Raw genomic sequence first — 23098 nt, 5'->3', positions numbered from 1 at the left:
ACAGCCCCACCGATCAGCCCAGGCAGTCAGCCCCACCGATCAGCCCCACCGATCAGCCTCGGTGATCAGCCCCACGGATCAGCCCAGGCGATCAGCCCAGGCGAACAGCCTCGGTGATCAGCACTCGGCGATCAGCCCCACCAGTCAACACTCGGTCAGAGAGAGGCCAAAGTCCATGCTGTAGTGTAACGGTGTGGAGCCCACACTCCTAGTTTCCAAGGCCTAAACTGACTGCTGTTTAAAGGAAAACTACAAAACTCTGAAGACACTGGCCCCCCAATGTGAGTTTGACTCTTACTAACCAGTCACCAAAAAACTTACGGGGGGGGGTCCTCATCACAAGTGAAGGGTTTGGCTTTCGATAGCGTAAGATTGATCTGCATTCAGTTCGGTTCTCTCCTCCAGAAAATGGTTTTAATGCACATTCACATTCTAACTGTTGTAGCCCTGTTTTAATTGAAGCCCTGCTTGGCACAACCTCAGGAGCATTAATCAAGAAAAATAAGGCATCCGGTGGCTTTCTGCCGGCTTCATGCCTCGTTTGCTAACGGGATTGGTTAACTGCCACAGCAGACCTGTTTTCTTTGAGAACATATTTGCTTTGTCAGTTAGATCTCGGTGTTCAGTGAGGCAGTTCTGTGTCAAACACTGACAGGCTGAATGGGCGAGACCCGGTGATCTCATGTGCAGTCACCCAGAGGCAAACAGGACGTTTTCGTCAGTCGTGTATAATCCTGTTACGAAATTCTGCTCATATTGAGGAAATGGGGTGATTTATTTTCTAATATTTCCCCCCCACCAGTCTTAACTACAGACCCTGAAAAACAGAACAACAGGGCCAAAATGGTGAACGTGCTTTAGTCACATAGCTATTATGGAATAAAGCTTTTGTTTGGGTTCTGTTTCTAAAGCAGAAATAAACTATGTACAGTGCAGTCTAAGTATTTGGACAGGGACACAATTTTTGTTGTTTAAGCCCTTTTGCCTGTTGTCCAATTGCTTTTGGTCCCCCCAAATGGGGATGGGCTGTGTATAAAAAGGGCTGTAATTCCTACATGGTTCACTCAAATATGGATGCAAATACCCGCAAATTAAAGCTTGACAGTCTGCACTTTAGCGTCGTAGTCACTGTTTTATTTTAAACCCCGCGTGCTGGAGTACTGAGCCATATATATATATATATATGTAGATGCATACTAAGGAACCAAATTCAAGTTTCAGCGAATATTGTGGTCTGAATACGAATTATTACACTGTTACCATGTTAATTTGTGGCTCCTAGCATAAGACGTGTTAGCACCTGTAGTCCGCGTGTTTTCACATCAAATCGGGAAAGTATCAAGCAGACCAGCATAACTAATTAAGCCGTGATAACCGTCAAATTAAAATTAAATGGAGGAATGGGTTGTGTGTACCTGAAAGAGACAATTCCATACAGCCTACAAGTTATCGCAGAGGCATGTGGTAACAATTCGTACACTGCCATCCTGTGGTGTAAAATGTCATCACATCAAACAAAATGCCTGTTTCTGGAGGGGGCAATTATTTATTTTTTGTTTGTTTGTTTGTCATAAAGTACACCGCGTAGCGAGTTTTGATTCATTAAAATGTAGAAATAGTATCTTAATTGTAATAATGTGACTGGTAGCCTATGTCCATCATCCAACGTGCTCTTTAATCACAACACCTGTGTGAAACTGCTTTCGACATTAAACAACTGTTCGTATGAAGACCATCCGAAAACCCTCCAGGGCAAAGGTGGGTAAAACTAGCCTACCACTCCACACTATAGGACTAGGATTACAGGTGGGGCCAATGACTCCTGTTCAGCGAAGCAAGGTTTCAGTTTATAAAATCGTTTGCAACGTTTTTCTTAACATGAACAGGGCCTAGATGCAAGTTTCTGCTCACACTAAATGACTGTTAAATCAATACTCTGATGTATTCGGTTACTTTGGTTATTAATAGTCAATAACGGCGAGGTTACAATGATTGAAAGAAAACAGACGATGTGGTCATTGTCAAATACAGCCGCAAATATTGAACGACTTTTAAGATGACGTAGTCCGTTACCAATCGCAGTTAAACCGCGACAGGCCTAATTATTTTTAAAACTTCAGACCCTACTGTTACCCCGACAGTGGCAACTGTGACGCAACAGCATAACGGTGACATCTTCAAGTGAATTCCAATTGTATATATTTAGCAGACTCCACTTGTTTACTATCATTTGACTTGTTTCGTCATTCAGTATTACGAACGGTTTTATACGCTTATTGAAATCCAAAGAGGGGACAACCTAAATATAAGTCCTGCCATCATGGCAGGAATTCTTATGCGATTCCTTCTCTTGCTTTTACTTTTTCAGTATAGGCACGGACCCCAATTTAGAAACAACACGGGTTACGGTGAGTAAGTTTGGCGAATTGTTGTGCTGTGAATCACAATATTAACAATAATGAAATTTAAATTTTAGTGTTATATATCCTCCTTTGCGGGAGGCGGCGCTGCTGACTCGTATCTTAACATCAGCGAATTATCGCACTTGCTAACACCGCCTTTTCACATGGTTTACTTGCGTCAAGTTAGCGTACTTTACAGTATGGTAACAATTAAATTAATACTAGATTAGTAGCAGTAATCTGAAAACCAAGTGAAACGATCTATGTGGGTTTGTTAAGCGTAAATAGCCCAATGACTTCCAGACTAGCTAGCTAAACTCACCATCAAAATGTGGTCATGTTATACGTTAAACTAGCCTATATATCTACCGGCTTTGCTAATGAACCAGTTTACTACATTTTATTAATCACTATGTGATGTAAGCAGAATTTTTTGAACATCTTCCTGTGGACCCGCTTGACATCAACAGCGGTATCTGACATCATTTCCTCTCTCACCAGCGTTGGTTAACCAAGGTGATGAGAATTATATTGAAAACTCTTCCCTTCTTTCGTTGGACACCATTTTAGGAAACGTAAGTATGAATTCAATTCGATACATAATAACGTAGTAATTTGTTACGTGTTACGTTTGTGTTGGTGAACATATCCATTCTTCATTTGCCATTTCCTGTTTTATGTATTAACAGCGTGTAAACCGATTTGGACCTGAACTGGGTGACCCCAGCAGACCCAGTGACATATACTTTGAGGCTTTTGTGGAGGTAGGCCCACTGTGGAAAATTACTTTTATAATAATCTACGTTTAAACCAGAATGCTAATGTTAGCAAATAGAGAAAATTCCCTGCTTTCTGGCAAATACCCACAATTCACTTTGCTTCATGGAAAATACCCACAATTCCCCCTACTTCCAATAAAATACCCACAATTCCCTCTGCTTCCAATAAAATACCCACAATTCCCTCTGCTTCCAGTAAAATACCCACAATTCCCTCTGCTTCCAATAAAATACCCACAATTCCCTCTGATTCCAATAAAATACCCACAATTCCCTCTGCTTCCAATAAAGTCCCCACAATTCCCTCTGCTTCCAAGTTGCTCAGGAGATATGTGGCCATTAGTTCTGTTAAAACCATCAGGTTGTTTGTTCAGATCTTTTCAGTTTTTCTTTTTCCCCTTTTAGGAAGCATCCTTTGCCCATGACGGTCAGGACGCGACCCCTCTCCCCTCTGCTGTGGCGCTGATTGAGATCGACCCAGCGCAGGAGTCCACCTGGCCCAGCTTTACGACCCTCAGACCCGTCTTCCATCAGACTCTGGAGCATTTCCACACTTACCTGAGAGAGGTGAACGTTAAAACCTCCTCCCACAGAATTACTTAGGCTAGAGGTCATGGGACTGTGCTTTAAGCTCAATAGGATGCAGGCTCCTGTGATTATAATAAGAACAATAACAAGAACTTTATTTATTAACAGCTTTTAAGCCAACTGGGCTTTGGCCTTGGAGCCCAGGACCACACCACACCCACTGAAATCGATTTCTCTGACAAAACTGAGACCGTTGTGGAGGTAGGTGCTGTGGGAAAGTGCTTTTATTATGAAACCCTATTTTCCCAGGTTTACCAAATACCCACAATTCCCTCTGCTTCCAATAAAATACCCACAATTCCCTCTGCTTCCAATAAAGTCCCCACAATTCCCTCTGCTTCCAAGTTGCTCAGGAGATATGTGGCCATTAGCTCTGTTAAAACCATCAGGTTGTTTGTTCAAATCTTTTCAGTTTTTTCTTTTTCCCCTTTTAGGAAACATCCTTTGCCCATGACGGTCAGGACGCGACCCCTCTCCCCTCTGCTGAGGCACTGATTGAAATCGACCCGGCGCAGGAGTCCGCCTGGCCCAGCTTTACGACCCTCAGACCCGTCTTCCATCAGACTCTGGAGCGTTTCCACACTTACCTGAGAGAGGTGAGCGTTAAAACCTCCTCCCACAGAATGACTTAGGCTAGAGGTCATGGGACTGTGCTTTAAGCTCAATAGGATGCAGGCTCCTGTGATTATAATAAGAACAATAACAAGAACTTTATTTATTAACAGCTTTTAAGCCAACTGGGCTTTGGGCTTGGAGCCCAGGACCACACCACACCCACTGAAATCGATTTCTCTGACAAAACTGAGACCGTTGTGGAGGTAGGTGCTGTGGGAAAGTGCTTTTATTATGAAACCCTATTTTCCCAGGTTTAACAAATACCCACAATTCCCTCTCCTTCCAATAAAATACCCACAATTCCCTCTGCTTCCAATAAAGTCCCCACAATTCCCTCTGCTTCCAAGTTGCTCAGGAGATATGTGGCCATTAGTTCTGTTAAAACCATCAGGTTGTTTGTTCAGATCTTTTCAGTTTTTCTTTTTCCCCTTTTAGGAAACATCCTTTGCCCATGACGGTCAGGACGCGACCCCTCTCCCCTCTGCTGAGGCGCTGATTGAGATCGACCCGGCGCAGGAGTCCGCCTGGCCCAGCTTTACGACCCTCAGACCCGTCTTCCATCAGACTCTGGAGCGTTTCCACACTTACCTGAGAGAGGTGAGCGTTAAAACCTCCTCCCACAGAATGACTTAGGCTAGAGGTCATGGGACTGTGCTTTAAGCTCAATAGGATGCAGGCTCCTGTGATTATAATAAAAACAATAACAAGAACTTTATTTATTAACAGCTTTTAAGCCAACTGGGCTTTGGGCTTGGAGCCCAGGACCACACCACACCCACTGAAATCGATTTGCCTGACAAAACTGAGACCGTTGTGGAGGTAGGTGCTGTGGGAAAGTGCTTTTATTATGAAACCCTATTTTCCCAGGTTTAACAAATACCCACAATTCCCTCTGCTTCCAATAAAATACCCACAATTCCCTCTGCTTCCAAGTTGCTCAGGAGATATGTGGCCATTAGTTCTGTTAAAACCATCAGGTTGTTTGTTCAGATCTTTTCAGTTTTTCTTTTTCCCCTTTTAGGAAACATCCTTTGCCCATGACGGTCAGGACGCGACCCCTCTCCCCTCTGCTGAGGCGCTGATTGAGATCGACCCGGCGCAGGAGTCCGCCTGGCCCAGCTTTACGACCCTCAGACCCGTCTTCCATCAGACTCTGGAGCGTTTCCACACTTACCTGAGAGAGGTGAGCGTTTAAAACCTCCTCCCACAGAATGACTTAGGCTAGAGGTCATGGGACTGTGCTTTAAGCTCAATAGGATGCAGGCTCCTGTGATTATAATAAAAACAATAACAAGAACTTTATTTATTAACAGCTTTTAAGCCAACTGGGCTTTGGGCTTGGAGCCCAGGACCACACCACACCCACTGAAATCGATTTGCCTGACAAAACTGAGACCGTTGTGGAGGTAGGTGCTGTGGGAAAGTGCTTTTATTATGAAACCCTATTTTCCCAGGTTTAACAAATACCCACAATTCCCTCTGCTTCCAATAAAATACCCACAATTCCCTCTGCTTCCAAGTTGCTCAGGAGATATGTGGCCATTAGTTCTGTTAAAACCATCAGGTTGTTTGTTCAGATCTTTTCAGTTTTTCTTTTTCCCCTTTTAGGAAACATCCTTTGCCCATGACGGTCAGGACGCGACCCCTCTCCCCTCTGCTGAGGCGCTGATTGAGATCGACCCGGCGCAGGAGTCCGCCTGGCCCAGCTTTACGACCCTCAGACCCGTCTTCCATCAGACTCTGGAGCGTTTCCACACTTACCTGAGAGAGGTGAGCGTTAAAACCTCCTCCCACAGAATGACTTAGGCTAGAGGTCATGGGACTGTGCTTTAAGCTCAATAGGATGCAGGCTCCTGTGATTATAATAAAAACAATAACAAGAACTTTATTTATTAACAGCTTTTAAGCCAACTGGGCTTTGGGCTTGGAGCCCAGGACCACACCACACCCACTGAAATCGATTTCTCTGACAAAACTGAGACCGTTGTGGAGGTAGGTGCTGTGGGAAAGTGCTTTTATTATGAAACCCTATTTTCCCAGGTTTACCAAATACCCACAATTCCCTCTGCTTTCAATAAAATACCCACAATTCCCTCTGCTTTCAATAAAGTCCCCACAATTCCCTCTGCTTCCAAGTTGCTCAGGAGATATGTGGCCATTAGCTCTGTTAAAACCATCAGGTTGTTTGTTCAGATCTTTTCAGTTTTTTCTTTTTCCCCTTTTAGGAAACATCCTTTGCCCATGACGGTCAGGACGCGACCCCTCTCCCCTCTGCTGAGGCACTGATTGAAATCGACCCGGCGCAGGAGTCCGCCTGGCCCAGCTTTACGACCCTCAAACCCGTCTTCCATCAGACTCTGGAGCGTTTCCACACTTACCTGAGAGAGGTGAGCGTTAAAACCTCCTCCCACAGAATGACTTAGGCTAGAGGTCATGGGACTGTGCTTTAAGCTCAATAGGATGCAGGTTCCTGTGATTATAATAAAAACAATAACAAGAACTTTATTTATTAACAGCTTTTAAGCCAACTGGGCTTTGGGCCTGGAGCCCAGGACCACACCACACCCACTGAAATCGATTTGCCTGACAAAACTGAGACCGTTGTGGAGGTAGGTGCTGTGGGAAAGTGCTTTTATTATGAAACCCTATTTTCCCAGGTTTAACAAATACCCACAATTCCCTCTGCTTCCAATAAAATACCCACAATTCCCTCTGCTTCCAAGTTGCTCAGGAGATATGTGGCCATTAGTTCTGTTAAAACCATCAGGTTGTTTGTTCAGATCTTTTCAGTTTTTTCTTTTTCCCCTTTTAGGAAACATCCTTTGCCCATGACGGTCAGGACGCGACCCCTCTCCCCTCTGCTGAGGCGCTGATTGAAATCGACCCGGCGCAGGAGTCCGCCTGGCCCAGCTTTACGACCCTCAGACCCGTCTTCCATCAGACTCTGGAGCGTTTCCACACTTACCTGAGAGAGGTGAGCGTTAAAACTGCCTCCCACAGAATGACTTAGGCTAGAGATCATGGAACTGTGCTTTAAGCTCAATAGGATGCAGGTTCCTGTGATTATAATAAAAACAATAACGAGAACTTTATTTATTAACAGCTTTTAAGCCAACTGGGCTTTGGGCCTGGAGCCCAGGACCACACCACACCCACTGAAATCGATTTCTCTGATGAACCTGAGACCGCTGTGGAGGTAGGTGCTGTGAGAAAGTGCTTTTATTATGCAACCCTATTTTCCCAGGTTTAACAAATACCCACAATTCCCTCTGCTTCCAATAAAGTACCCACAATTCCCTCTGCTTCCAATAAAATACCCACAATTCCCTCTGCTTCCAATAAAGTCCCTACAATTCCCTCTGCTTCCAAGTTGCTCAGGAGATATGTGGCCATTAGTTCTGTTAAAACCATCAGGTTGTTTGTTCAGATCTTTTCAGTTTTTCTTTTTCCCCTTTTAGGAAACATCCTTTGCCCATGACAGTCAGGACGCGACCCCTCTCCCCTCTGCTGAGGAGCTGATTGGCAGCTCCTCTGAAGAGTGGCAGCTGAACTCCGCCCTGCTCGAGTGGAGCAGCCAGATGCTGTCCATCATGGCCTCTGTGGAAGCTGTCCTAATCGTTGGCGGAGTCTTCATTTCACAATGCATTGTACGTTTTGAAAATGTTTCTTTATTAATATCTTGGCACTGATAGCGAGAGTAAAGCCTTGTAGCCTGTTAGCCTTTTTTTTTTTTGCTGTAGTTGCAGGTACACACAGGCGAAAGGGTTGTGATTGGTTGCTATGTTTGCCTTACAGGTGAAGTATGCCTTCCGACGCACTGAGAAGAAACCAGACCGGGTCTGTAGGAAACCACTCGAACAGCAGAAACCGACTCAGGCTGCCCTTACCCAGTAAGCAACGGGCCGCTGGACTGGGTGGAGGGATGGATGGCTGCTGTGCGTGTGCTAATTGGCTCGGGGCAGGGCTAGAGCTGCAGAATGAGAGCTCTGTTTTGCAGGAAGCTGGCTTAGGGTAGAACGAGTCGGAAGCCCTAGTGGTCTCTTTATTGCAGGAAGCTAGCTCAGGGCAGTGTAAGCCTGAATCTTGTTCGCTATTTTGCAGGAAGCCCGTTGAGGAGTCGAAGGCAGACAAATTGGAGAAGGCCATGGAACGACTAATGGCTTACAAGGGGAAGATGAGGGAGATCCATCAACCGAAACCGGTGAGATGGCAAACCCGCATCTGCCTCACACACCCACCTGACAAGGATCACAGTTCCGCCCGGGAGAGTTATAGAAAGGTCTTCAACAGTTTGCTCCCTGGGTCGGGAGCCATATCCGACATTCAGCATTCAAATGATGCAGGTCGTTAAAAAGAACCCTCCCATGTGACCTGGTTCCCAAACCTGTGCCTGGCGATCTACCGTCCTGTAAGTTTTCAGCGCGACCCTAAGAAGCGCTCCTCATTCAGCAGCTAGAGATCTTGTTCAGGCGCTAATTAGTAAGAGTCAGGTGCGCCACATCAGGGCTGAAGTGAAAACCTGCGGGACAGTAGATCTCCAGGAACAGGGTTGGGAACCGCTGCTTCGGACTGTTGAAACGAAATAAAACTGCATTAGGACCAGCCCTGTGTCGTCCACCCTTCCACATTTCGGGTTTCCTCGCCCCTGTGCTCACCTGAGTGTGCACCTTGTCACTGACCTTCTCAGCCTTGGTTTGGTCCCCAGCGTTGGCGGAACGCTCATGTAACGTTTGAATCCCTCTGTCCACTGTCCCTCCGCAGCCCACACGGGTCACCATTGAGCAGCAACTGCAGGCGTTGGACAGGGACCTGGTCGAGTGGAAACGCAACGTGTGAGTGTCCCCCCCCCCCTCCCCCCCCCCAGGACCAAAGGGCCCTGTACTGTACAGAGTCACGGACACACCCTGAGAGTGTAGAGCCCCATTTTAAGCCACAGGGCTCAGCTCTTATGACGTGAACCCTTTCTCCCCAAAGGCGGGCTGTGGAATCAGACATGGAAGAGATGGGGAAAATGCTCTCTGACTGGAAAGCGGACTTGTCCAGGATCAGGTTCCCCTCCCAGGTCGAGTGAGTACAGAGTCCCCACTGCACACCTGGGCTGTTGGGTAAAGCTGCATTTCATACTGATATCAGGAAGTGTCTTTAATCTGCAGTTCTTAATGTTCTAAATTCATAGGAACTTGCCAGGTCATTCTGAACTTTGGGTCTGATCATTTTATCTCTCTCTCTCTCTCACTCTCTCTTTTTTACAGACTCTGACCAATCAAACCTGATCTACCAAGCTCTTCACCAATCAAAACTCACCTAACAGAGCCGTACCAAGCTTCTCACCAATCAAAACTCACCTAACACAGGTGTACCCGGCTCCTTTCCAATCAAACCTGATTTACCAAGCTCTTCACCAATTAAAACTCACCTAATAGAGATACACCAAGCTTCTCACCAATCAAAACTCATCTAACAGAGCTGTACCAGGCTCCTCACCAATAAAACTGATCTAACAGAGCTTAAAATTTAAAAAATTCATTGTCCTGTATCTGAACTATTTCTCTATCAATAAAGCATTGTTCAAAAAAATGAAACGGTATTGTTGTTTATTTCGCAGTTTGTAGAGTTGAGGGAGGTGCTGTGACTTCATATGGGCTTAACAGCCTCCATGCCTGTGGTTTTAAAGTGTTAAAGATAAAAGTTACACAGGATTTAGTCTGTTATGCTTTCCCTCTTTTCTTCCGCTGTGATTGGTCTAGTCCAGTCTCCCTTTGCTATCGAATCAGGAGAGCAGAGCCAATCAATGTGCTCACCTCATAAACGGGATGTCAGCCTCTGCTTCTGCTCACGCTGTAGTCCACAGGCGAGGGAACTTCCTGTAAAACAGACTGCAGCGAGCAGACGCGATCAGCTCAACCGAGTCCTCTTCCCCTCTGATACACGATCGGCTCAACTGAGTCCTCACATCCTCTGGGGTGTATCACTGATCATTTCAATCATCTCAACCGAGTCTGTATCCCCTCTGAGAACTGCTGGGTATAATAGAGTCTGTAGTTTAATGACATCCTGGTGATGTATCAACGTGTTATCTTTTGTTATCTGGTGCTGGGCATAATCCCAGGTCAGGGCCCAGTAATACTCTAATGTGCTGTTTAAATCTCTTTAGTTCTCCTGTTTGTTTGGTGCCACCTTTCTTATAGAGGTCAGTCCTTTTACAAGTGGCCACTGCAGTTTCCATGCTTTCTCCGTGCTGGTGTTTGGGAGCAGGTTCTTCAGAGTCTATCTCTGGACATTTTTTTTTGTTTTCTGTGTCTTTCTGAGTCAGTCTGAGGCCGTGACACACCTGCCATTGTAAAAACGGTCTTGGCCGATCTAAAGCACACATTTCTTCTGAAATATCAAATAGCCTGTCAACTATTTCTTTAAATGAGTTTACTGTGACAAACAATGAGGTAACTACAGCATCAAAGTAACACGTTTAGCCAGCTGAATTGCATTTTCTTCATCAGATCCGCATTTTATCACAAGCGAGGAATTCAGAACTTTAAAAACTACTTGAGAAGAAGGCACAGCTTCCCATGGTCAAATATTAAATTTGATTATCTGTTTTAGTCTATATCTGTTTTGGATTTACGTTGTTCATGTTTTACAAAAACTATGTTTTCTTCACACACAAAAAAAAAAAAATTTAATGTATAGAACAGAACGATATTTCCCGTTAGAGGTTTGGTTTAATACTCGCACCTGATGGAAAAGCCTTTGACTCTTCCTGCCAGGTGCAAATCTCAGCACCTGCACGGTACAACAAATCAAATTACAATTTTACGCACAAATAAATCTAGTGTGCGTGTGCGTGTTGGGGGGGCGTATTTGAAGCCAAGAATGCAATTTTACGTCCCCAGTAGCCTTCACAGCCAGGAGGTCCACTTAACGGAACATGCGTGGATTAGTTGAACGGAAGAAAATCTCGTGTAAATGTTAAATGTCGATAGAATGTAAGTAGGCTAAGATGAATGCACGGTTAATACGGTTGTGTTTGATTTGAAATGCAGACGTCCGCTCTTTGAGGTTGCGAGCATCATACCCTTAGCCTACGTGTATGAGGTAATGGAGGCGGTTCAAAACTATAGTACGAGGGTGTTTAAGCATTAGCTATAGCCTATTGAAATGGGTATTAGCTAAATGCATGTTGTTTATCGGGTTTATCGGCGGCTAGGCTAATGTTTACAGTATTTATCGGTATTGTCGTCTGGAATGCTAAAAAACCGCATGTTTTCTGTTTTTATACGCAGAAGAACTCGTTGGGTCTGACTTTATGTAATAGTAGCCTAACATTTAGCCTCCATGATCAATAATCTTTTTGGTAAACCGATATGCTACCCGTGAATCTGGAAAGTAAATGTTCCTCTTGCGGATCTATGCAGGAGGTTGCTCTTATGTAGTATATGATTTTATAATGTTGGTTTGACGGTGGAACTGGATCACCTGTTGAAGGGGTTTTATTGGGATTTTTATCGAGGTTTTATCGGACCCTCGCGCAAATCATTTGTATTCGCACGGGTGGCCTGTCTGAAACCGTTTAAAGCTAAAGTCAGCATTGGTAGCTATGTGTCAGTCAGTAGGCTAGGTATCGTTATTGCCAACGACAGTGGGCTATCGCAGTCCTATATGCTAACCATTTCCAATATAAATTGGTGTTGATACAGAGTGATCGAAATTGGGTACTAATCCTACTATTAAATGTGAACGTGACTGGCGTGGTGCACACTGTGGGTCCGCTTGCAGCATCTTTCCTCGATATAATCGCACCTGTCAAATTTTGCCTGGCACAATACCTAGTGCTATCAGATGTGCAGGTGATGGTTGAACTAAAGATCTGACTGGTATTCTTTTGGCTACTAAATCAATACTGATTCCAACAATATTTATGACAGTGTAGAACAAATTACAGGTACTATTGTGAAATATTTGAATTTTTGCATGTTCTCAACTTTACATAGTTTTGTAATTACTTTTTTAGTCTTCGCAAACTATAGACCGAATTTCTTCTTGTTTTTGTTACTTTTTTCTGTGACATTGTGTCACATTTAAATAGTTTTTTTTTTCCAACAGAATTTCCGCCGAATGCTGAAACTCCCGCTGTCATGTGAACAGTACCTTCGATAAGCCCCGCCCCCTCCCACACGCCGTGCATAGGCCGTAACCTGCTTACCGCAAACCGTCTGGGCTGAAATGGCCCGGCCTTCACGAAGGCCAGTAATGGCGGTAATGGGGAACGTTATTCAGGGATGTGCAGGCCAGGAGCCTGCATCTCCCGCCTAAATCTCCAGGGGTGGAAAAGCAGCTCGCTACCCTCTCCTCCTCCCCACGCCCCCATCTGTCCGTCCATCCTTACGTCCACCCTGAAGGGGTTCATCGGGGGGGCTCCATGGGGTGTGGGGGCAGCCGGACGGACGCCCTGGAGCCGAGGTACCTGGAGAGTTGGACGAAGGAGACGGAATCGACATGGCTGACCAGCACGGACACGGACGTGCCTCTGTCCGCCATCCAGAACATCCCCTCCGAGAGCTCCTCCCAGCTGGGCTTCAGCGCTGAGAAAAACAACAGCCCCGGTGAGCCTGTTCACTTAGCACTGAGAAGAACAACACCCATTACATTTCATTACAGGCATTTGGCAGATGTTCTTATCCAGTACAACATGTAATGTGAACAACAAAGTGTATAACCATAACCAGGAACAAAAACAGCCCCGGTGAGCCTGTTCACTTAGCACTGAGAAAAACAACACCCTGGTGAACCTGTTCACTTAGCGCTGAGAAAAACAACGCTCTGGTGAAGCGGTTTACTTAGTCAGCGCTCTCTGCTGTGCCCTTTGCTGTTGCACGCGCTGCTCTCCAGAACACGTGAGAGGAGGACGTGTCACATGCAGCTCAGCAGACGGACTCGGGTGCACCCGGATTTTAAAAAAAGGGCCTCAGCCAGTGAACTGGAGCGACTCTTCGGCGCATCCTGTTGCCATGGAAACAGCCACATCAGTGCAGCCCCTGTGAGATTGTGTGGAACGGGCACAAAGGCTAGATTCAAACCCGCAAACCACGCGAAATTTTAGCGGTGCGTCGTCGGGTTGCTGTGGAACACTGCAACAACAACAGTCCGCTGTCAGAGGTCGCGAGAGGTCACTTCAGATCGGCCAGTTTTATCTGCTCCACCGTTCTGTGTGAGCCGCTGTTGTTCTGCTCTGTCTGGGACTGCTGTTCTTCACACAAAGCAGGTGGACAAAGACAGCGTAATTCAGTTGGAAAAATGGTCAGATGCTGCAGTTACCCTGGCACTTGCACGATTTTGCCCGTTGCTTGCTTCTGCTGGTCTTTTTGTATTTTTGAGGGGGAAAAAAGTGAATTGGATATTAGGTTTTAATTTTGCTCCTTCAAACAGAAGATGTGTCACAGATGGCTTGAGATGATGATTAATTCATGTTAACTTTTCAAAATTTTCTCCTTACCAAAAAATCTCATGTCGTCAATGTAACTATGGGCTTTTATCTGTCCCCAGATAGTGAGGTTTCTGTAATGCAGCCTTCCTTCCCTACGCTCACACAACAAAATTTCTGCCATCCTTTTCATTGCTTCCTAGAAGCAAAGCATTATGGGATCTGTAGTCATTAATAGCCTAAATTCTGAAAAGGATGCATCCCTGTATCCTTTGCTGAAGGATGTACTGTAAAAGTGTTTCCTGTTTGTCAGTTCAAACTTTACCTGTCATGGCAGCCTGTTGGCATGGAGACGAGGGGAGGGAAAGCAGGAAGTGAGGTAGGATGGATGGATGCATATTTAAAGTTTTTCGGTGTGGAATTCCTCTTTCCCGTTGGCTGCAGTGGCAGATTTTTTTGACGACAGCTTCCCGGGCCCTGCCCAGGCGTACATGAAGGTCTGCTCCGCCATGTCCGAGGCTGGCCTGGGCGGCACCAAGGTGGACGCCGACGCCGCAGTACCGACCTCCCAACAGCAGGAGGCGCTGCCTGCAGCACATGGCGCCACACTGCAGAAGAGGAGCGTGCTGCACACTGAGGAAGTTGTAAGTAGTAGTCCTGCACAACAGCTGAGTGATAAAAGTCCAGTGAAGCTTCCCTCCATTGTCTTACATTGGGAATGGAGTCGTTTATTAAATAGTGTGAATTTAATTTGCTTTTGTGTGGTGTTTTCCAAAGCGCCCAATGACCATAATAATCTGGTTAGTGTAATTTCCATATAAATCTGTTTTGTGATGCTCACTGATGCTACATATGCGCAGTATGACTGAACACTTTGAACTGAACTGTTATCCTGCGATTAAAATAAAGTGTTCGGTCCTGTCCCGGCCGGGATAGAGCTGCACACCTTCCTCCTCCTCCTCCTCCTCATTTTTACCTGCCTCTTCGTGGTGTGTGCAGACAGAGTGGCGTGACGACCGGATGTCCACCAAGCAGGTGACCATCACCGTCACGCAGAGCGTGCGGCAGGTGGACCGGGCCGGCTGGATGAGGGAGACGTCCCGCACCACCTTCCAGGTCCTGAGGCCCGCCGAGGACTGCAAGGAGGCGCCGGCCGAGAAGAGCCCGAAATGAGGAGGACCCGCGGCTGTTCCTGCGCGAGTGCGTGAGAGAGGGACGGGGGGAGAGAGGGAGAGAGAGAGGGACGGGGGGAGAGAGGGAGAGAGAGAGAGACAGAGGGAGAGGGAGGGAGGGAGAGAGAGAGAGAGACAGGGGGAGAGAGAGGGAGAGAGAGGGAGAGGGAAGCCACTGGGACTTTTCATCCCTCTCAGGCTAAAGAAAATGGGCAGGACTGCTGGGATTTGTAGTCCCATTCTGGCTGAGGAAAATGGAGGGACTGCTGGGATTTGTAGTCTCTTTCAGGCTAAAGGAGGGGAAGCTGCTGGGATGTGTGGTCTCAAACAGACTGAAACCTGGGGGATGTGCTTGGGTTTGTTATATTCAGAGATGGAAAGTCCAGGGGCCAGAAAGTAAAAGTCCTGCCATGCAGTTCTTTCACCCCCAGCTGATTTCACTAATTATTTCTGCTTCCTGGCTGAAGAATTGTGCTAATTAGCAAATCCAGGTGATTTGAAGAAAATACTGGGGAGGACTTGCACTTCCTGGACCTGGATTTTTAACCTTTGGTTCCATTTTTTTTTTTTTTTAAAGCCTGGAACAGTCAGTGTGCACCTGGCTGTGTGTCCTTGCTTAGCTGTAATCATCTCTCTGCTCGGCTGGTTTTTTTAAAGTTCTTCTTATGGCTGTGAAACCTGGATGTGGCTGTGAGTCAGAGGAGAAGGGACTCTTCAAAATGAACCTGACTGCCATTCAGCCCCGTGGATTAGGGAGACCTGTGCAACACGAGTGCAGCGATGCTGTTCCTCTGCTGGTGCAGAATTAAACAGCAGTGCGTCCTGTTTCCACAGCTAGCGATTAGACCTCCCCTTGCTGTGTTAGACCCAGGACATTTACAAATTTTCATATTTTCTAATCCAAGGACATTTTGCACACATCTCTCAGATTATCAGCATGTGTCATCAAAACCAGTAACAAAGAACTAAATATTCAAAACAACAAAGAACAGCTAACATGGCACTGGCGAGGTGGGCGTGGCTTTGAAACGTTTGCTTGGGCTGCTTCTTTTGTACAGTGTATCTTTTTTTGTAGATGGTCTTTTCACTGCCGCAGTGGTTTTCTGCATCTTGTAACTCAGAAAGTGAGTCTTTGTGAAATCTCAGACATGCTGCATTCTAGTCATTTCACGTGAAACTGTCTGTGTCTAGGGCTGCTGCGTGGGGCAACCCACAAGGGCAGGCTACTAGGTGTGTGGCCCTACAGTCCAATATAGAGAGAGAAAAAAGTCTTTGTCCCAAACATTATGGAGGCCACTGTATGTTTGAATAGAACGGCTTTTGTATTTAGTATTTCAGTCAAAAGACTGTTTTTTAACACCAAACACTAAAGTCTCTTGGGTGCTTTTGCACAATACAACTGCATCTCTTCCCAGGAACAGGTGACTTCATCGGATAGTCTGTGGGTCAGGCAGCTGGTCTTTATTTTTATGCAACACACCAGTGAGACATTTCAGAACTGTACCAGTTAAACGCAGCTCGCTGCACGTGCCAAAGCCGCGTCAGACATCCTCACTTCAGACTCACTCAACGGAATGGAAGCTTTATTTTATTTTTGACAGATCTCTCAGACATGTTCTGTGAAAACAGCAACAGTGATGCCCCAAACAGAGCTTGAGTGGTCTCCCTGGTAACAAGGCCTGGGCTGGAATTAGGCTGAATGTTGAGTCACCAAGAAGCAAAACAAAAACCTTCTGAAGCACAAAAGTACGCCAAGGGGAAGAACTGTTCACTCCACATCTTCAGCTAATGAAACCACCATCTTATTGTCTCTAGTGGGCCCCCTCTGGTCGGTGCTGTGGATCTGTCTCTAGTGGGCCCTTTGGTCTGTGTTGTCCCAGTAGCGTGTGCATCCGTCTGTGCGGGTCGTACTCCACTGGCCCCGCCCTGAAAGCAGGCTCCGCCCTCTCCATCCACTCCGCCACAGAGAACTCTGGGAAGAAGAAGGCGATCTCCCTCCAGGCGGAGTCCTCAGAGTCTGGGGGGGGGGGGACAGCAGGGGTGAGCGCAGACAGACAGACCATCATAAGGGCAACAACACCCCTGTCTGTACTGAGGGGTGCAGTGGGGTTCAGCCAGGTTTAGGTTCATTTGAAGTGTGTCCCCTCACGGATTTTAGGGTGTGTTTTGGGAACCCCATGTACCGCGTTCCCGAGCTCCTGGTGAGAGTGAGAATACCACGCTGCCAGCCACCTGACCCGTGGGTGGCGTTCCCGGATAGAGCCCGGAGAGAGACTCACTTGACCCGTGGGTGGCGTTCCCGGATAGAGCCCGGAGAGAGACTCACCTGACCCGTGGGTGGTGTTCCCGGATAGAGCCCGGAGAGAGACTCACCTGACCCATGGGTGGTGTTCCCGGATAGACCCCGGAGAGAGACTCACCTGACCCGTGGGTGGTGTTCCGGGTGTCGGTCAGTCCGAAGCGGGCCCGGATAGAGCCCGGAGAGAGACTCACCTGACCCGTGGGTGGCGTTCCCGGATAGAGCCCGGAGAGAGACTCACCTGACCCGTGGGTGGTGTTCCCGGATAGAGCCCGGAGAGAGACTCACCTGACCCATGGGTGGTGTTCCCGGATAGAGCCCGGAGAGAGACTCACCTGACCCGTGGGTGGCGTTCCCGGATAGAGCCCGGAGAGAGACTCACCTGACCCGTGGGTGGTGTTCCGGGTGTCGGTCAGTCCGAAGCGGGCCCGGATAGAGCCCGGAGAGAGACTCACCTGACCCGTGGGTGGTGTTCCGGGTGTCGGTCAGTCCGAAGCGGGCCCGGATAGAGCCCGGAGCGTCGTAGCGCGCCCGGAACACTTTGGTGGGGCCCATCATGGCCCTCCAGTGAGACACGGCCTCCTCCCGAGCCAGAATGTAGGCCCACATCGGGCCGCTGCGTGGAGCAGCACCCAAACATCAGCTAGACTCAGACACTCATATATACACATATTCATACAGACATTCAGACAGTCATATATACAGACATATTCAGACAGTCATATATACAGACATATTCATACAGACATTCATACAGTCATATATACAGACATATTCATACAGACATTCAGACAGTCATATATACAGACATATTCAGACAGTCATATATACAGACATATTCATACAGACATTCATACAGTCATATATACAGACATATTCATACAGACATTCAGACAGTCATATATACAGATATATTCATACAGACATTCAGACAGTCATATATACAGACATATTCATACAGACATTCATACAGTCATATATACAGACATATTCATACAGACATTCAGACAGTCATATATACAGACATATTCATACAGACATTCAGACAGTCATATATACAGATATATTCATATAGACATTCATAAAGTCATATATACAGACATATTCATATAGACATTCATAAAGTCATATATACAGACATATTCATATACAGACATTCATATAGACATTAATATGCAGTCATATTCAAATACTGACACAATCATCTCGCACACTCTCACGCTCACCTGGACATGAACTCAACCAGCCTCTGGTAGAAAAACCGCCCTGAAAAACCCAGGGGAGAAAATTCTTTAATGTTACACAGGATAATATTCCACTACAATATTTTAGTGGTTCCTCATTTCATTACCACAGACGAACTGTGCTATAATATCAGAAGACAACATAACCATCATATATTTCCTATAAACTATGGCTTCCTTTTAATTTTTTAAAACTAAACGTGGTTGCTTGCTACCCCAGGACTACCACATGGACTTAAGTTTTGTTCATCTCTACTACGATGCTCCACCTCTACTAAGATGGTCCACCTCAGCTAAGATGCTCCACCTCTACTAAGATGGTCCACCTCAGCTAAGATGCTCCACCTCTACTAAGATGGTCCACCTCAGCTAAGATGCTCCACCTCTACTAAGATGGTCCACCTCAGCTAAGATGCTCCACCTCTAACGACAGCAGACAATTTAATGACTGACACACTGACATGGAACAAAACGCGGCCAATGGTGACGCGGGGCTGGGCGGGGCCTAACAAAGCACCGCTGCTCCCCTGGGCTCCTGCGTATCAAAATCTAGCAATTTCAAGTAATAATATTATTTCTGAGATTTTCCATTGGAATATCCCTACTGGATCTGCTCACGCTCTAAGAGGGGAGGTGTGAATTTATACAGCAAATCTGATTGGGGGGGAAAGTACGGCAGCTGCTTTTTAATTGGCTATTCTCCCACTGATAGCTTTACCTTTGTGTTCAGCATAAAACCTCTCTGAATCCTTCCTGCGCCACACTGTCTCTTTTGCCTTGACGATGATGAAGTTGTTCTCCAGGATTTTCTCATGGAGAGCCTGAGGAAATAATTCACACAGAAAAAGTAATTAATCATATGCTCACAGGTCTAGGTGTTGAACTATCCAAGTACCAATCGGGCAAGTCATATGTTGTGGGACAAAATGAGTGGTGCGCGCAACATCAATGATCAAACAAGGGGAAGAAGCAACTTAGAAATGTGTAAATATTTTAGCTGGTTGAGAAGCTAACGACTGTGTCATATGTTTGTATTGGACTCATTTATCTATAATTAGCTTTTGTGCCTATCAAAATATGTTAATTTGCTATACTTCAAATATTTTTCTAAATATACATCATTTTTATGTACACAAAACAGCCCCGCATCTTATTTAGGAACATCAAGATATAAGACTGCTATGGCGTAACTTCCTCCGCCGGAAGTTTACAACGAAGGTGATACATTTACCGGGTAATTTAATGGGTGTTTTAATAAAACATTCCTCATGTAAACGTGAAAATAAATGAAAGGTTAGGCTAATCTATTGGCCTCAGGTCACTTGCTAAAATGTAACTAATTGTCCGCGTGTTTATGTCAGTACCACGGTATAAAACATGATTTGGATTTATTTATTAATTTCTCCTTAGAGTGTATCCCGACCGAAATTAAAACAGTAAATCAATGTATTAGGACTTGTGAAAACCAGAACAAATACAGAAACTCGATTACTTGTAACGTTACGGAGAGAAATAGACTAACATTTCGTCAGTAAAGTGCCAATGACGAGTGTAAATACAAAAACCCTTTAACCATCACAAAACGTAGACAGTAAAACCAATTACACATTTTTGCTGATCTAATTCATAAATGTTGTTTTGGTACCGACAGATAGCTTATTACAAAATTGGTTGTTTGAGTTAGGAATTCGGCTAGTCCGAACATTATTCAGTCCTACAGAATTGTATCGACAGCATCTACTTGGCTGTATAACCAACGGTGGACCAGTTACCTCAAGTACCAATGGATGAGCGACAGCGTCGGGTTTGATGACGGCGAGGGTGAGCTGCAGTGCTTTCGCACAGCGAGCCGTTGTCAGCGCCATCCTAGAGACAAACTGCCATTAAAATATGGTCTTTCAGACGATAAACAATCATAAGCTAGCTAGCAACAAAATGTTCCCGTTAGTAACAATGCCTTCGAAGCCAGATTGAAGTATTTAACTCAGTTACCACTTGGCTAAAGCCAAAGAAGAGTAGCAAGCGCTAGTCAATAACTGGCTTGACAGCTAGCTTTCTCATTCATAGTTTGCTAACCTTCATGAATACCAATTGCACTAGCCTCAGATGAAGCTAACACCAACTTACTGTCATGCTCCTAGCCAGATAGTTAATTAATACCGTATAAATTACAGGCCCAGTCATTAGTTTCTAACACTAGTTTTTTTTTTTTACGTTAGTCGAACTCCAGCTCAGTTAAATATTGTGTAATGTTAGCTAGCAAGCTAGGGGCTAACCTCTTGCAGAAGCTTCGCTGTTGACTTCAAACTGCAATTCGAAACTTACGTGTCATCCTTATTTCTATATATATTTACATTAATTCTTATTGACAAAAGACACTTCGAAAAAGCATTTAAATTTCACAAAAACGGTTCAATTCATATCTGCTGTCCGCCTTTTTATTACTTCCCCAATTGTCACCTGCAGCTTTAACTTAGGTTCCGTATGAGTGAGGCACTTACCTTCATATTAGTGTACATTATCTTTACCGACCATTGGTTTGGAAATATAATTGACCACCAGCATGTATTATCGCACATAAATTTAAATTATCTGCATCCGTATTTTTTAAATATTTTGCTCGAATTTGATGTCAGTGATTGGTAAATAATGTCGAACGACACACTTTCAAGACATATCTCACTGTGAGGACAGCTTTAAATCATGCTAATCTTTACACAGTGCAAGCTTAAAGCTCTTTGAAAATGGACAGTTTAGCGTGTATGACCCGGTGTCCACACTTTCAGCAATTAGGACACCTGTCCTAACTTTTCACGTCATTGTCTTTCTGAAGAGATAATTTGTCATTACGCTTCTTACCTAAGATGAAAGCATTCGTAAACGGAGAGGTAGAAAGTCTTGTGATATGAATATGGGACCTTTATTCTTCATGGTATGCAGAGCTATTTGGGTCACATTGTATGGTCTGAAGAAGGTAAATAATCCTTCAGTCGACAATAAATAAGTTTATTAAAGGACAATTAGAAGCTTATTACAATTATTTCCATCTTACAATTGTGGTTTGAAAGGAAATCAGCAGCGGGTCACGAAGACCACGTGCCAAAATACAAATTCAGAGTATGTACAAATTGCATTAACAGAAATTCTAGGCATTGTACTGTTGTGTATGAGGGTTTTTTGTTTCAAAATTGAAAAAGAGATAATGAAAAATATAGGGTATGATTCTGTAGTCCCCGTTTAATCCGAACATTATTTAGCAACAACACATGCAGTAGTTACTGTAAAGTTCAGTGTCTCTGTGACACTCAAATAAGAACAATAAAAACAATGCGTGATTACAGGATGCATCAGAAGCTAGGGTGAATAATAGAACGGGATCTGGGTTTGCAATGTCGATTATTCACCACCAGAGGGCGCTCAACTCAGTGTCATGGACTCGATTTGATGTTTGTGTCCAGATTGTGACGTCTCTCAAGGTGTACTGAGGTGGGTTTGCAAAGGCGCGCAGTTTAAAGGACAGTGATTACTCGTTATTCAACAATAATGTTTTATATGTTTATTTATATTTGCATAACTATGTCAACTTGGTCAGTCTACCATTTGCAGTGGTGCCTTGGGAAGGTGCCAGAGTAGGCTAAGCAATGCACGGGATTGTGTGTAGCCACACAGATGCAGGGTGGCGGATTAGGTCGCCACGTGAAAAGACCCTGTATTGTCGAAATTTTTAAAACACCTCTACTCACTCTTTGAACGGGGAAATGAGATATTTAATTATCATAGTGAGTTAGGATTTTTCACAACAGGCCAATACAGGTTGTGATGAGGGTAACCCATATTCTGAAGTCTTAAAGCCTTAAACAGATGTGTTGGCCAGTTCTTTTTTAGTAAGTCGGATCCGGGTAACAACGAGTCCAGTCACGGTGCGAAGAAGAAAATAATGAAAACGCGGGCTGAGGTAGGTCTACTTCTTCTGCAGTCACCCGTCAGACCATGAAAATAATAACAGAAACGCACGAAAGTCAGTATGTTTAGCCCCGTTAGCGTCTGCTGCGCAAACTCCCAGTCTACTGCGGCGCATAAGTACGCTCTGGCAATGCGATGGAATTCCTAACAGAACCCTTTGTTTCAAAGTCAGCTCCCATGGGTTGGGTAAATAAACGGTTCAGCCTTCGGTTGTGGTTTAAGTCACGCAAAAAAGCTGGTAGTTTGAGGCCCGCTAGAGCACCAGGGATGAAGCGATGCGCAGAATTGATGTGGATGTCAGGTGTAGTGTTACCAGATTCCTGGGGTTTTATTCTCCTCCAGATAGCACTCAAATTCTGATTTTCAGAACTCCCCTCCCCATGCCTCGTTCAAAAACCCACCATCTATGACTGAAACCCATGTGTGTTCACGCTGTAACGTCATCGTTAATCTTTCAAATTTCCCTTCAGTTGGAGGAGAACCGGTTATCAGACACATGAGGGTGATCCCCATTAATATGTTTAAAGATCTGGCCGCTTTGCATTTCTCTCAACGTTGAAGTAACATTGATGTTATACAGTAGCCTACTGTACATCGCTCTGGGTAAGCGCGTCTGCA

The 23098-nt window shown here is 45.3% G+C and overlaps 3 protein-coding genes across 14 annotated transcripts; 2 read left to right on the top strand and 1 right to left on the bottom strand.

The window, feature by feature from the left end:
• Positions 1-1164: 1164 nt before the first annotated feature.
• Positions 1165-9966, top strand: LOC118230829. Of its 6 annotated transcripts, XM_035424206.1 has the most exons (24): positions 1165-1758; positions 2369-2408; positions 2904-2977; positions 3092-3166; positions 3587-3748; positions 3878-3970; positions 4204-4365; positions 4495-4587; positions 4820-4981; positions 5111-5203; positions 5406-5567; positions 5698-5790; positions 5993-6154; positions 6284-6376; positions 6610-6771; positions 6901-6993; positions 7197-7358; positions 7488-7580; positions 7843-8031; positions 8180-8274; positions 8486-8585; positions 9146-9216; positions 9359-9451; positions 9637-9966. In XM_035424206.1, exons 1-24 carry the CDS (start codon positions 1726-1728, stop codon positions 9641-9643), a joined length of 2562 nt encoding a protein of 853 aa, XP_035280097.1. In that variant the 5' UTR covers positions 1165-1725; the 3' UTR covers positions 9644-9966. The 6 variants fall into 6 exon arrangements, with proteins under 6 accessions (XP_035280097.1, XP_035280095.1, XP_035280096.1 ...); XM_035424204.1 differs by having other exon boundaries at positions 1165-2408; XM_035424205.1 differs by having other exon boundaries at positions 1165-2408; positions 9359-9489.
• Positions 9967-11219: 1253 nt separating this feature from the next.
• Positions 11220-15026, top strand: baalcb (BAALC binder of MAP3K1 and KLF4 b). Of its 3 annotated transcripts, none has more exons than XM_035424210.1 (4): positions 11220-11367; positions 12485-12984; positions 14247-14446; positions 14802-15026. In XM_035424210.1, the coding sequence occupies exons 2-4, from the start codon at positions 12801-12803 to the stop codon at positions 14973-14975; spliced, it is 558 nt and encodes a 185-aa protein (XP_035280101.1). In that variant the 5' UTR covers positions 11220-11367; positions 12485-12800; the 3' UTR covers positions 14976-15026. The 3 variants fall into 3 exon arrangements, with proteins under 3 accessions (XP_035280101.1, XP_035280102.1, XP_035280103.1); XM_035424211.1 differs by having other exon boundaries at positions 11220-11476; XM_035424212.1 differs by lacking the exon at positions 11220-11367 and adding an exon at positions 11493-12323.
• Positions 15027-16540: 1514 nt separating this feature from the next.
• nme6 (NME/NM23 nucleoside diphosphate kinase 6) lies at positions 16541-20966 on the bottom strand. 5 transcript variants are annotated; one of them, XM_035420843.1, is made up of 6 exons: positions 20794-20966; positions 20290-20394; positions 19236-19338; positions 18500-18539; positions 17729-17889; positions 16541-16991 (listed from the first exon to the last, which is right to left on the bottom strand). In XM_035420843.1, the coding sequence occupies exons 2-6, from the start codon at positions 20380-20382 to the stop codon at positions 16786-16788; spliced, it is 603 nt and encodes a 200-aa protein (XP_035276734.1). In that variant the 5' UTR covers positions 20383-20394; positions 20794-20966; the 3' UTR covers positions 16541-16785. The 5 variants fall into 5 exon arrangements, with proteins under 5 accessions (XP_035276734.1, XP_035276732.1, XP_035276736.1 ...); XM_035420841.1 differs by having other exon boundaries at positions 20290-20383; positions 20794-20965; XM_035420845.1 differs by having other exon boundaries at positions 20290-20383; positions 20843-20964.
• Between the last annotated feature and the right edge of the window lie 2132 nt (positions 20967-23098).

This window comes from Anguilla anguilla, chromosome 6, assembly GCF_013347855.1.
Source record: "Anguilla anguilla isolate fAngAng1 chromosome 6, fAngAng1.pri, whole genome shotgun sequence".
Lineage (NCBI taxonomy): Eukaryota > Metazoa > Chordata > Actinopteri > Anguilliformes > Anguillidae > Anguilla > Anguilla anguilla.
This window is presented reverse-complemented; position numbering and strand designations above follow the sequence as displayed.